This window comes from Jaculus jaculus, chromosome 6, assembly GCF_020740685.1.
Source record: "Jaculus jaculus isolate mJacJac1 chromosome 6, mJacJac1.mat.Y.cur, whole genome shotgun sequence".
Lineage (NCBI taxonomy): Eukaryota > Metazoa > Chordata > Mammalia > Rodentia > Dipodidae > Jaculus > Jaculus jaculus.
In genome coordinates, this window is record NC_059107.1 from 24,243,561 (window position 1) to 24,258,127 (window position 14,567).

General features: G+C 48.4%; 1 protein-coding gene across 3 annotated transcripts in view; it reads left to right on the forward strand.

The window, feature by feature from the left end:
• Wwc1 (WW and C2 domain containing 1) overlaps window positions 1–14,567 on the forward strand; it is a 193,464-nt gene that overhangs the window by 79,339 nt on the left and 99,558 nt on the right. For all 3 annotated transcript variants that reach the window (XM_045153653.1, XM_045153651.1, XM_045153652.1), the window contains exon 2: window positions 12,904–13,013. In XM_045153653.1, coding sequence (XP_045009588.1) covers window positions 12,904–13,013 — 110 coding nt within the window. The remainder of the gene's footprint in view (window positions 1–12,903; window positions 13,014–14,567) is intronic.

Consider the following 14,567-nt stretch of genomic DNA (forward strand, 5'->3'; position numbering starts at 1 on the left):
CTCTGCCTCCCAAGTAAAGGCATGAGCCACCATGCCCGGTCCCCCCCAAACTTTGTTTTATGTGTGTACATGCATTTGTATGTATGATGTGTGAATGAGGGCACGTGTGTCACAGCAGCACACGCAGAGGTCAGAGGCCAACGTTGCGTGTGCGTCCTCCTCATTCACTTTGTTTGAGGCAAGGTCTGGCCTGGGAGCATCCAGGGACCCTCCTGTCCCGCCTCCCTTCTGTTTGTTTGTTATTTTAATTAATTTAGTTATTTGAGAGAGAGAGAGAGAGAGAATGGCCACACCAGGGCCTCCAGCCACTGCAAACAAACTCCAGATGCGTGCGCCCCCTTGTGCATCTGGCTAATGTGGGTCCTGGGGATTCAAACCTGGGTCCTTTGGTTTCACATGCAAACGCCTTAGCGGCTAAGCCATTCCTCCAGCCCCCATCTCCCTTCTTGCCATAGGCTCACTGGAGTGGTGGACACCCCGCTACAATGTCAGCTTTACGTGGGTTCTGGGATCTGAACTTGAATCCTCCTTGCGCAGTAGGTGCTTTATCCACTGAGCCATCTCCCCAGCCCCTTTATAAATATTTATTTTATTTATTATTTATTTGAGAGAGGGGTGGGAGGGAAGGAAGGAGGAAAGGAAGGAGGGAAGGAGGGAGAAGAGATAGAGAGAATGGGCACGCCAGAGCCTCCAGCCATTGCAAACAAACTCCAGACCCGTGTGCTTTCTTGTCCATCTGGCTTACATGGGTCCTGAGGAATTGAACCTATGTCCTTTGGCTTTGCAGGCAAATGCCTTAACCTCTAAGCCATTTCCCCAGCCCCAAAATATTTTTAGTCTTATTTATTTCAGAGAGAGGAAGGGGGAGACCCAGCCCCTTTTATAACCCTCACCCTCTCTCTACCTCTATCCCCACGGAGGCATTAATGATTTCTGTCCTTGTCCGTGAGTTTGTATTGCAATATGCATTATGGTCTTTTCTTCTTTGCTTTTTTTTTGCCCAGTATCTTTCAGAGATTCATCTACTGTGGGTTTATTTTTTATTCTTCCCCCAACCCCTGCCCCAAAGTAAGGTCTCATTCTAGCCCAGGCTGACCTGAATTCACTATGCAGTCTTAGGCTTGCCTCGAACTCACAGCGCTCCTCCTACCTCAGCCTCTGAGTACTGGGATTAAAGGTGTGCGCTTCCATGCCTGGCTTAAAATTTTTATTTATTAATTTGCAAGTAGAGAGAGAGTAAGTGCCAGGGTTCTCGCCACTGCAAACAGGCACCAGATGCATATCTGGCCCTATGTGGGTACTGGGGAATCAAACTCGAGCCTTTAGGCTTTGCAAGCAAGGGCCTTAACGTCTGAGCCATCTCTCTAGCTCTGTGTGTGTTCTTTTTTTTTTTTTTTACTGCTGAGTGCTATTTCACTGTGTGGATACCTCTGGATGGACACTTGGGTTGCTTTCAACTTAGGGTTCTTACAAACATTAGGTTGATTTTTGTGTAATGTGTTTGGTGGTGAGGCTCGAACTCAGGAGAATATTTCATTAATTTTAAGAAGTTCCTTTATTTTATGTATCATAAGAAGGGGGAAGGCTACCAGTGAAGCTATGGCCCATTGTTTGTTTATTTCATGTTTGTTAAAACTACTTCAAGTTTGGATTGTTTGAGGGGGTATTGTTTGTTATTTTATTTTATTTTATTTTATTTTATTTTTTTGCTTTTCTGAAATAAAGGATCTTTTGTAGCTCAGGTTGGGCTTAAATTCTTTATGTAGCCAAGGATGACCCCCACCCCCACCCCAAGTACTGGGATTATAAGCATCTGCCACTATTCTGGGGTAATATTAGATTTAAAAAAAAAAAAAAAAACAAAGCTGGGCATGGTGGTACACGTCTTTAATCCCAGCGCTAGGGAGGCAGAGGTAGGAGGATCGCTGTGAGTTCAAGGCCACCCTGAGACTACATAGTGAATTCCAGGTCAGCCTGGGCTAGAGTGATACCCTACCTCAAAAAAACAAAACAAAACAAAAACCAAGTTGATTTTATGATTTTGACACTGTTACGCATGTATATATTTTGATCATATTCACCCCGATTGTCTTTTTTGCCCCTTCCTCCTCCCAGTTAGCCATTTCTACTTCAGTGTTTTCCTTTTTGTTTTTTATTGTTGTTGCTTTGTGCCCCACTGAGTTTAATTAGGATTGCTGGCATAAATTAGAGGGCTATTTACTGAAGCATGGGTCACTTACCAGTGGTTTTTACCACCAAAGAAAGTTTCTCCGGCTCCCCACCCCCAACGCCAGCAGCCATTAATTGCTCGTGGCTCCTCAGAGGAGTGGGCCTCATGCCCTCCGCCACCATCCATGACGGATTAATGGAATGCTGATGGGCCCAGTTTCGGACAGGTCTTAAGTATGTCCAGACACCGGCCACATCAAGTCCGGAAGACAGCGTTCCACAGCCCTCCTCCCCATCCTGGGGCTCTCACGTGCTTTCCACGCCTCCGTCCCCCGTGTTTCCCGAGCCTTGGATGATGAGATGTCTCATTTAGCACGTGGGTGATTTTTGAGTATCCCCAGTTATCACTGCCTGTCAAACAAGGCTTTGGACCAAAGCTGAGAGTAGCTCTAATCTATGGGAATAAACATAAATATGTAGAAGGCAGTTTGATGGGCATAGCTTATCCATTTAGCCCAAACTTGGATTTAAAAAAAAATATTTTTATTTTATTTTTATTTATTTGAGAGAGAGAGAGAGAATGGGTGCACCAGGTCCTCCTGCCACTGTAAATGAACTCCAGATGTGTGCGCCCTCTTGTGCCTTACGTGGGTCCTGGGAAATTGAACCTGGGTCCTTGGGCTTTGAAGGCAACAGCCTTAATCACTAAGCCCTAAACTTGATTTTTTTTTTTTAACTCACATGTTACTTGTATGCATACAAAAAAGAAAGGAACAAAGAAACAACAACCCACAAAGGAATACATACAGAAAATTTAAAAACCCTGGTGTGCCTGAAACATCTCATTTCGAATCCAGTCCTTTGGAATCGGGTTTTACTTGAGTTCCTGATGTCTGTGCTTTAAACACACTGTCCCAGGGTCCCGTGTGTGCTGACAGAGCAGTCTTGCCATCAGGACCCACACAGGAATTTGAGCTTTGGCGGCTGGCTGGGCTCTGAAGGCCACTGATACAATGGTAACCTACATTTGGTTCCTGCTTCAGGAATGTGGCTGGACTGGTTTGCTCACTTCCTCCTCTGCCCTCTCCACAGGCTTGTGGCTCCTAGAGATTGAGTGCTCCACTCTTCCTTCAGGGTTTTCACCCCTAGCCGGTGAGTGACAGGCAGCCCCCCCGCCCAGGCCTGCCTCCTGGCTCATGGTGGGTACACCACGTCAGCTTCAATGTACACATAGTTCCAAAGACCCCAAGTGTGTTTTCAAACGGACAGCTCAGAAGAGGATTGCCTTGAGTTTGAAGCTAGCCTGGGCTACAGCGTAATTCCGGGTAGGTCAGGGCTAGAGTGAGACCCTGCCTCAGTAAACACCCCCACCACGAAAGCATTTTAAAAATGGATATTTCAGAGTAGGTGAGAAAGTGTATATAAGGAGCCTTGGGCAGTGCCTTGTACTTTGTGAATAGTCTATCAATTTAGCTTTTATTCTTTTTTGCTTTTAAAAAATTTTTCCCATCTTTGATACCTTTGTATATGTACATAGTGTATTTCAATCTTTCCATTAATACTCTTCTTCCCCATTAATTTCTTACTTTCATGCCTTTAGAAAAAACATGGAGGGCCAGGAGCAGTGGCGCACGCCTTTAATCCCGGCTCTCGGGAGGCAGAGGTAGGAGGATCACCATGAGTTTTAGGCTACCCAGACACTACATAGTAAATTCCAGGTCAGCTCTGAGCTAGAGCGAGACCCTGCCTTGGAAAACCAAAAAAGAAAGAAAAAACATGGAGCGGCTGGAGAGATGGCTCAAACATTAAGGCACTTGCCTGTGAAGCCTAAGGACCCAGGTAAATAAATACCGAGTCCCTTGCATTGACTGACACGGGCTGGGCGCTGCGGCACTGTGGCACGCCTTGTCTCGTTGAGCCACGGGGGCCGCTGTGAAGTAGCCTTGACCAAACCGGCCTGGAAGCGTCGCTGGGAAGTAAGGAAACATGTTTACAACGTGCTTGCCCCGGCTGTGCGCGCGTCGTGAGTGCTCGCCGAGCGTGCTGTTCCCGGGCTGCCTGATGTGACACCCGAACTGTGGACACCCCTCGTATTTTGTCCAAGATCACACACCTAGAAATTGGCGGCGTCTGGATTCAAACCCGTGGCGTCTGGCTCCAGTCTCTGTGCCGTTGGCCACTGTTCTACGCTGCCCGGCGACAGGATAAGCTGTCGGGGCATCGTGCTACAGGGCCGAGTACCACAGAGAGTGCCTGTCGCCAGAGGCACACAAACTTCTTTTTGCTTAAAACACGGCGCCGCTGTGCACAGTTGTCCCTGCAGGTGGCATGTGGCTCCTTGGGTTGGCCACGTCTGCTGTCACTCGGGACCTGACTCCAAACGGCCACAGACTGAAACGAATCCAGACACTGCACAGAGGTGATTTGCAGCGCAAAGTGGCCTGGACTCGCTGAGCTGCGGGGCACTGGGGAAGGAGGGCACTTGTGGCGATGTGGAGGTGGCAAAGGCAGGGAGTAGTTGTGTGACTTCAGGAACCCTAGTTTGCAGGGACAGGGGGAAGATACCATCTCAGGTTTGACAGTGGTGGGAGTGGGGGGGGGGGCGCTCAGCTACTGATTTGGGGTGTCCAACCTGAAGCTGAAAGGAAGCAAGAAGAACAACAATCTGGAATCTTCCCTTCAATTCTCCCCCCCCCCCCACTTCCCCTTCTTGTCTCTATAAAAGAATTTTAGGACTTGCAGTGACTAGGCCAAGAGCACATCTAGATAAACCAACCAGGCCAAAGTGGAGATGCTAGGAGACTCTGAGATTGGAAAGCCAGAATGCACAGTCAGGCTATTTGAGAATGGAGAACAGGAGCCGGGCGTGGTGGCGCACGCCTTTAATCCCAGCACTCAGGAGGCAGAGGTAGGAGGATCACTGTGAGTTCGAGGCCACCCTGAGACTACATAGTGAATTCCAGATCAGACTGAGCTAAAGTGAGTCCCTACCGAAAGAAAGAAAGAAAGAAAGAAAGAAAGAAAGAAAGAAAGAAAGAAAGAAAGAAAGAAAGAAAGAAAGAAAGAAAGCAAACAAAACAACAACAAAAAAGAGAATGGAGAGCAGGAGAGGCATTTTAGAGAAAAAGAACTCGTCGAGCCTTTCCCAGAGCAAATGTCTCCACTGTCACAAAGCAAACACCTAGAGCCAGATCTGAAAACCTCTAGCCTCTTTCAACTTGTCTGCTTTAATTTCTAAAAGCATACAGCTTACACGGTTCCAGCCTCGCCGGAAGGGGGATGTGGGGTGCAGTGCAGGCTCTGTAGCTGTATGAGCCTGGATGATCATTTTGCCCGTTTCCTCATCATGGAAATAGGGCTGTGATCCCCCGCGCAGCAGCTGCTGTGGGCTGTGTCCAGCACAGAGTTGAGCGTCGTCGTCTGTGGCCAGGTCAGGCCGGTGAGGGTTGGTGCTCACGGGGACAGAGTCTGCGGGTTGTAGGTACCACTGCGTTTCACCTGGAGTAAAGAACGGCTGTGGTGGTGGTGAAGGCTCACATGTTAAGGACATGTTAAGTCTCAGGGTAGCCTCAAACTCACAGTGATCCTCCTACCTCTGCCTCTCGAGTGCTGGGATTAAAGGCATGTGCCACCACGCCCAGCTTAGCTTTAATATTTATTCTTTTTTATCTTTCTTTTCTTTTCTTTTTTTTTTTTTTTGAAGCAAGCCCAACAAACTGGCTTTTTTTTTTTTTTTTTTTTTTTAACACAAGAGAGCGACAGCAAGAAAGAATCGGCGTGCCAGGCCCTCAGCCACTGCAGTGACGCTCCAGATGCGTGCGCCGTCTTGTGCACATGTGCAGGCTCGTGTGCTTGTGCAGCTGGCTTACGTGGGACCTGGAAAGTCAAACATGGTCCTGAGGGTCCTTAGGAAAGTCAAACATGGGTCCTTAGGCTTTACAGGCAAGTGCCTTAACTGCTAAGCCATGTCTCAGCCCATTATTTTTATTTATTTATTTTATTTATTTGCAAGAAGAGAGAGAAAGATAGAAGACAGACAGACAGAGAGAATGGGCATAGCAAGACTTCTAGTCACTGCAAATGAACCCCAGATGCATGCACCACTTTGTGCACCTGGCTTTCCATGGGTATTGGGGGATCAGATTCAGGTTGTTAGGTTGTGCAGGCAAGCACCTTAACCTCTGAGCCATTCCCTTCAGCCCATGACTGTAGCTTTAAACAAGGTGGGGCCTGGGTTTCAGCCCAGCATCAGATACCTGGGCCTGTATAAGTGTCATCTACCTTGCCTCTTCCTAAACACTGAAGCTGCCCGTAGTTATCTCTGCCCCTCCCTAACTCCATGCTCAGCTTTCCCTGGCCACACCCTATTCATGCCCATCCTTTCTCCCAACCCCTTAGATTCTTACCTCTGTCTCGCTGAGCTTGTGCTTTTTTACCCATCCCTGCATCCTTTAATTACCTGTTGTTCACTGCCTCGGGCGATGTTACGGCCACATCCAATCAGGCAATGCCATGGGTCGTGTTGGGAAGGGCAGAAACAAAGCTCACCCACCTTGCCTTGCTGGCACTGAGCCCTCCTCAGGTCTGGTACAGACTCACTGAAATGAGAGGGAGAAGAGGAGTTTGCAGTGTGAGCCAGTGTCACTAGGGGCCCTCACACTGCTTAGCACGTGGGCAGTGATGTTGGGGTGAGACCCGAAGTCTTAACCAGTTGCCCTAGAACCCCCAAAGCCAGCCTCTACTCTCAAGTACACTGCACCCGACCCCTCTGCCTCTTTTTTTTTTAAATCATTGAATCTGTTTCTGCATCTCTCAAATGGGAGTTTTAAAAATATTTTGTTTTAGAGAGAACAAGCAAGAGAGAAAGAGAGAGAGAGAATTGGCACACCAGGGCCTCAGTCGCTGCAGTTGAACTCCAGACGCTTGTGCCACCTAGTGGGCAAGTGTGACATTGCACTTGCCAAACCTTGGTGCGTCTGGCTTATGTGGGATCTGGAGAGTCAAACATGGGTCCTTAGGCTTTGCAGGCAAGCGCCTTAGCACTAAGACATCTATCTCTCCAGCCCCTGCCTCTTCTTTTTGTTCTTCAAATGCGCCAGCCCCATCCTGACCTCAGGCTTGCTGTCTCTGTTGCCTTCTCCCCATTGCCTCCCTCCCCTCTGTCCCCTGCCTCTAAGTTCTCTGAAAGGTTATCTCCACAGAGGCTTCCCCTGACCACCTCTGCCCTTTATATTTAATTCCTGGACCCTGTGTGTGTGTGTGTGTGTGTGTGTGTGTGTGTGTGTGTGTGTGTGTGTGTTTTCGAGGTAGGGTCTCGCTCTAACCCAGGCTAACCTAGAATTTACAATGTAGTCTCCAGGTGCCCTCAAACTCACAGTGAACCTCCTACCTCTGCCGCCTGAGTGCTGGGATTAAAGGCATGCGCCACCACGCCCGGCTTCTGTGGTGGTTTTATTAAAGTTCAGCTGTAAGACACATCCCCACCCCATCAGCCCTTCTTATAAGCTTGTGAGGTGGTTTTGTTATCCCTGGTTTTATTAGAGAAATGAAGAAAGGTGTTGGCACCAACTGGCTTTAAGGGAAGGAAGGAAACCTTCAAACCTGGGGGCAGGAGCTGCTTAGAAATGGTGCCTGCTGCAGCTGGAGGGAAGGGCGTGTCATCATGAGTTATGAAATCTAAGCTATGGGAATTATGTATGTGAAACAGCCTGGGGCAAGAAGAACCAGCCTGCTCATTGTGCCTGGGTAGGGAAAAGAGGTTCTGCTGAAAGTGTGGACAGTGCTCGGCGTGGAGTCTGGAGAGCCCTTTAGACTGTGATCCTGCCCAGCTGGGTCTGGAAGACAAGAGTGAATTGGGGTCGGGAGCAGAAGTTTACTGGATGGCCATGAAGAGGCCACTGTGGGAAGTTTAGGCTTGCGTTCCTCATTCCCCAGAGACTCGCTTCTCAGTGTTGGACTGAGTAGCTTTTCTGTGCCTCCTCCTCGCTGCCTCCCTCGAAGAGGGACATGGTTTGAATCCACTTTGGCCATGTGAACCTGCAGTCTCAGCCCATAGGAAGGCAATGGCCAGCCCCCTGCTGTGTGAGGACCAGGGGCCCATGGGCGTCTATAGCTCCTGAGCCACTTGCCACATTCCCTGACAGCTGTGCCTGTGTGTCCCTTGTAGAGTGCACCTGGCAGAACGTACCTTTCTTCAACGCAAAATGGCCAGGGACGTTTTTCCAGGAGGGCCAGTTGTGAAACACTCGGGAATGCTGGCGCTCCTTCCGAGACTCATGACGAAGAAGAGGCTGAGCTCGCTCTTCTCTGACACCCTGTCCTGTTCCCCACTCCTTTAACATATGGGTCATTTGATTGGATGATTTGGGTTTTAAGCAGCCCAGGACATGGGGACTGGAAACAGGGACCCACCAAACCTGACTGGGCAGGAGGGTGGGGGGTGGGCTGGGGGTCCCAAGCAGGCCCTCTGGTTCTGGCCACATCTGAGAAACACAGCTCTTCCCAGCTCACATTCTTGGAACTTGCCCAAGGCGGACACTGCAAGCCAGGGATCTTGGGCCAGTTCTTTGCTCACTGAGAGAAAGAGACAGGGAGGAGGGAGAATCCCTGTGCAGCTAAAATACTTCTTTCTCTTCATCCCGATTCTCTGAATGACACCTCTCTACACACTGAATAATTCATCTCCCTCTTGGCATGTGTTCCAGAGAGAACTTGCCATCCAGATTTCTCGCAACTTGTATAGTTCCTTCCCATAGCAGCTCTCCCCTTTCCCATGGAAGAGCTCTGAGCATCCAGAGATCAGCTCTCTGGGGTGTTTCTCCATGATTGTATCCACAGGGAATCCAAATCTCCCTTTCTCTTCTGGGCCCCTGTTTCTAAGTTTAGGCCGTCATGCCTCCCTTTCCTTCCTGTTGGGCAAAGGTTTGCATTCGCTGCTAGCCAGAATCAGCATCGAGGCCCTGGCAGGAGAGCCTCATGTCTATCACATTATCTTTGTTTAATTAAAAAAATATTTACTGTTTATTTTCACTTCATTTTATTTTGAGAGAGGGTCTCATTCTAGCCCAGGCTGACCTGAAATTCACTATGTAGTTGCAGGGTGGCCTTGAACTCTCAATCCTCCTACCTCTGCCTCCCAAGTGCTGGGATTAAAGGCGTGTGCCACCACACTCCACGTTTTTGTTTAATTTTTATTCATTTATATATGTGTGTGTTTGTATGTATGTACGTATGTTGGGAGGCATGCACATGCCATGGCACACATGTGGAGGTGAGAGGTCTTGTCTTTGAGACACAGAATCTCTTGCCACTGCACATGAGTCTGGCCCATGAACAGGTTCACATGGGTCCTGGGGAATTGAACCCAGGCTGACAGGCTTTGTAAGCAAACACTGTTTGGCTCTGAGCCATCTCTCAAACCCGACTGTCACATTATTAATGCTGTAACATGTCACGAATGCTCACTACTCAGGGCATAAGGCTGGAACAACCCTTGCAGTTCATGGTTTTCTGGAGACAAGAGTATAGTTTTGGTGTTTTGGTCCAGTTCTCCTGCCTGCATCCATTACCTGGAGAGCTCAGTGAATCGTGTGTGCTCATAACTTCGAAGTGTTTGATTGCCCTTTCGTGAAGGAGCCATGGATTTCCTGGGTTTCTGGAGCATCCTGACACCAAGGCAGGAATAATTGGAAGTGCCCGTTGCATAGAGCTCCAGTGCTTTTTATCTGCTTCACACATTGCTCTGAGTCAGGTCCACCCTCTGTGCCTGTACTGGCTTATGTGGGTCCTGGGGAATCAAATTCGGCCATTAGGCTTCACAGACAAGCACTTTAACCACTAAGCCATCTCTCCAGCCCCTAAACTTTTTTTTTTTTTTTTTTGAGACAGGTTCTCAGACTGGCCTTGAACTTGGTTCTATAGTCCACACTGGCCTTTGAACTCCAGAACCTCCTGTCTCTGCCACCTGAGTAATGGGAGTCCTAGCATGACATGTCAGAAGAGGTTATGGAGAAGACACCAAATCCTGATGTAACTGTATATAATAATATTCCTAATCTGTGTGCAGGGAAAGGAAGGAACTAGGAGGGGTCTCCCTGATGGTAGGAGCTTTCCTGTTTCCTCACAGATTTATCTGTCCTCAGTAACTGAGGACATCACCCTACCAGTGTCTGTGTGTGCAAGTTTCCCACAGAGACCATTTCAGAGGTTTGTTGAATTGCATTGAATGATGTTCAGCTCTTGATCACTGGTCTTTATTCTCTATAAGAAGGAGACAATAAGCTGCTCGTAGAAGTCAGAGCAAGGCAAGGCACTGAGGGAAACATCCTTAGCTTTCTGTAGCCCTGGCAGGGTGTGGCATGGAGGGGGTCAGGATGAAGGGACTGACCTCAGTATTGGGAAAACTTTCCTGGTTATCTGGTATAACCTTGACCAAAGAGCTCTTAGCTGATAAATATCTCTATCTGCCTATATATTCCCCATTTCTCACTGTGGTACAAACCTGGTGGTTTGTGATTTTCTGTGGGGTGTAGAAGATGTGTTGAGGATACCAACTTTCTTTTTCTTAAAAAAAATTTATTTTTAATGGTATGTGTTTGGGGCTGGAGAGATGGCTTAGCAGTTAAAGCACTTGCCTGCAAAGTCTAAGGACACATGTTTGATCTCTCTCCAGATCCCACATAAACCAGACGCACCAAGGTGACAGAAGTGCAAGATTTCACATGCCCACTAGGTGGCGCAAGTGTCTGGAAGTCAATTGCAGTGACTGAGGCCCTGCCACACCAATTCCCTTTCTCTCAATTGAAAAATAAAAAGTGTCTGTGTGTGTGTTTCTTCCCTCTGCAAACGAACACTAGGAAGTTTGTGCCACTTTTTACTTCTGGTTTTACACAGGTGCTGGGGTGTTGAGCAGAGGCCCACAGGCTTTGCAAGCAAGCACCTTCAACCACCGAGCCATCTTCTAAGTTCTGAAGATGTCAACTTTCAAGAGAACCTAATTGCTTACACTAGGAACCCTGGAGACAGACAAACCTCCAGGCTCGGAATTCTGGCCTTTGATACTGACACTGACACAGGAAATATTATATAGCCCTTCTCCAGGTGTAATGTGCACCTGTCATCCTCATGCTCAAGGGGCTGAGGCAAGAGGATGGATGCGAGTTCAAGGTCAGCCTGAGCTACAGGGTGAGACTGTTTCAAGATAAAACAAACAGGGATGGAGAGATGGCTTACTAATGTAAGCCTGACTCATTTTTTTTTCTGTCCCATTTTTGTCTTCTATTTTTTAAAAAAAATTGTTTATTTTTATTTATTTATTTGAGAGCAACAGAGAGAGAGAGAGAGAGAGAGGGCGAGAGAAAGAGGAAGAGAGAGAGAGAGAGAGAGAGAGAGAGAGAATGGGCACGCCAGGGCCTCCAGCCACTGCAAATGAACTCCAGACATGTGCGCCCCCTTGTGCATCTGGCTAACGTGGGTCCTGGGGAACTGAGCTTTGAACCGGGGTCGTTAGGCTTCACAGGCAAGCACTTAACCGCTAAACCATCTCTCCAGCCCTTCTCTTCTATTTTGGTGTGCGTGTGATAGGCGCAGTGTGCATGCGAATAGTGTCTGCCTGTATTTACATGCATGTGCTCAGTACACGTACCTGAAGGAGCTCCATCATCAGCCAGTAGCACTTTCAGCCAGGGATGGAGCCCCTAACACGTCCTGCAGCACGTGACTCTAAGGAAATCACCCAGGTTAAGCCCCAGCCCAGTCATCTCCCACCTGTCTTGTTGTAAACCATCTTGCCAATGTGTAGAAAGAGTCTCTTGGGCAGAATACAGAACTGAAACAAAGAGGGAATAGACAAAAGAAAGGAAGTATTAGAATAGGTATTTCAGGCAGAGGCCGCATTAGGAAGAAACAAAAGTGGCTGTCTGGAAGAGCCACTGGTCCCATAGAACCTGGCTCCTCACACTCTGGCTGAAATCATGGACAATATTGTTGTTGTTGTTGTTGTTGTTATTAGTTTGTTAGTTTTGTGCCGTGTTCCAGCCGTGATGGACGTTTGCTGCTTTGGTTCGATAATTTGTTTGTCTGTTTGATTTAGCCACTAAGACTCAATGCTCTCCACCATGTCACTGCAAGATGGGGATTTAGGACGTGGTTGTGGCCAGCCAGGCAGTTTGGCCTGGATCGTCTGAGGAGGGGCAGCAGCGGGTCTGCAGGCTTTTGGGAGCCAACTCAATCGGTAAATAAATACCGCTTGCTGGCTGGACTCCCGGGCCGGGGCATCTGCTCCAGGGCTTTCAGGAGGCCAGCTTTTCAGAGGGCAAGCGGGCGTGACAAACCCAGGACAGAAACTGGATAAAAGCTGGAGGTGGGCTGGGCCAGCCAGCTGCAGGTGGAGAAGCCAGAGGGGACTAGAGTCCAAGTCCCCAAGCCAAAACTTGGCCTTAGAGCTGTTCTGCAAACCCTCCTCTGGAGAGGCAGAAAGCAGAGGTCCAGAAAGGTGAGTGGCTTACTGTAGTGACTGTCCACTTCGCGAAAAACATGAGGACCAGAGCCTGGGGTGATGTTACAGGGACGTTGCTGCAGAATGCCCTCCCCTTGCCAGGAACCCAGGAGCCAGCAGAGCTGGTGCTGAGGTCTGGGGATCTGGTGGAGCCGCGCGGAGGAGCAGCGGGCTCAGAGGCAGGGGCCTTGGGGGTTGCGAGCTAGCTGATGGCGCTTGTGTCTCCTCTCCCTTGCCAGGTACACCAAACCGCTCACCTTCGCCGACTGCATCAGTGACGAGTTACCGCTGGGATGGGAAGAGGCGTACGACCCGCAGGTTGGGGATTACTTCATAGACCACAACACCAGTAAGTCCTTGGCCACCGTCCTTTTCCTGTCCTCTCCCCATCCCCATAAGTCTGAAGGAACCACCAGCAGAGACCTGAAGACAGATTGCATTTTGCTTTATGTAGACTTAGAGATGTCAGTGGGAATATAGATAGGTAATGTATGTTCATGTAAAAATCACTGCATTCAGAAGGTTTTTTTTTTTTTTTAATGTAGGGTCATACTCTAATAGTGTTCATATAAAAATCACTGAATTCACAAGGTGTTTTGGTTTGGTGGGGGCTTTGTTTGTTTGTTTGTTTGTTTGTTTGTTTGTTTTGAGGTTCAGGTCTTGCTTTAGTCCAGGTTGACCTGGAATTCACTAAGTAGTCCCAGGCTGGCCTCGATCTCACAGCGGTCCCTCCCACCACTGCCTCCCGAGTGCTGGGATTGAAGTCGTGCACCGCCATGCCCAGCCAGAGGGTTTTTATAGACTGGAAAACATCTCTTATCATCCGTCTCCTTTTAGTTTTCTTCCTTGAAGTGCTGGGGATCAAACGCAGGGTTTTGGGCATGCTTTGCAAGTGTTCGACCACTGACATACACCCCCAGTCCCATGCCCTCTATTTATGTGCAGTATCGCTAACGATTTTTTATGTGTGCATTTTTTTTCCAGACACTTTCTGATTGTATGTTTGTTTGTGTATATGTTCAGGTATGGCTTTGACAGAATGTCATTGTCGCACCACTTTGGAACAGCCGTAGCCCTAGCAAGCCCATAGCAGCGTACACACACGTCCCCTTAGTAGATTAGTATGTTTACGTCCTTGACCCATCACCACCATGTTCTGTGTATTCTGACCCAGGATAAAGATGCCTACTATCTCTCCCCCCCCCCCCAAGATAGTGGGTATTGTCGATAGAGCAGCTGACTGCTTAATAATCAGAGAGAAAGCACAGCTGAAGCCAGGCCCCTGTAATCCCAGCACCCAGGCGGCTGAGGCAGGAGGACTGTCGAGCTTGGAGTACACAGGGGTTTTCAGACTAATAGAGAGACCCTGTCTACAGCAAAGCAAAACCAAGAAAACAAAGCAGCCTGTGGCGGAGCTGCGATTTGAACTGGAGCCGGAGAACAGATGTGTGGAAATTTGTTTCTCCATCCATTTCTTCCTCTGAGCTCTATTTGCCTGTTCATTTTCTTTTAATTAACCATTTTTTTTAATGTTTGTTATTCCTATTAACAAGATGTTTTGTGTGGATACATCATATGTTGGGACCCTTGTTTCCCTTGTCCCTGCCCCCATTCTGTTGGGGACATTCCTCAGTGGGGTTTATTTTATTTTATGTTTTGGAGTTTTTTGAGGTAGGGTTTCACTCTGGTCCATGCTGACCTGGAATTCACTCTGTAGTCTCAGGGTGGCCTCGAGCTCACGAGTGGTCCCCCTGCCTCTGCCAGCTGGACGCTGGGATTAAAATTGTGTGCCACCACACTGACTGTTTGCTTGTTTGTGGTATTTATTTGGGAGCAGTAACTGTGTCTAATCTGTCTAGTCCCAGGCCTTTGCCTGGTGAGACACACAGTAGGTGTGTACTTA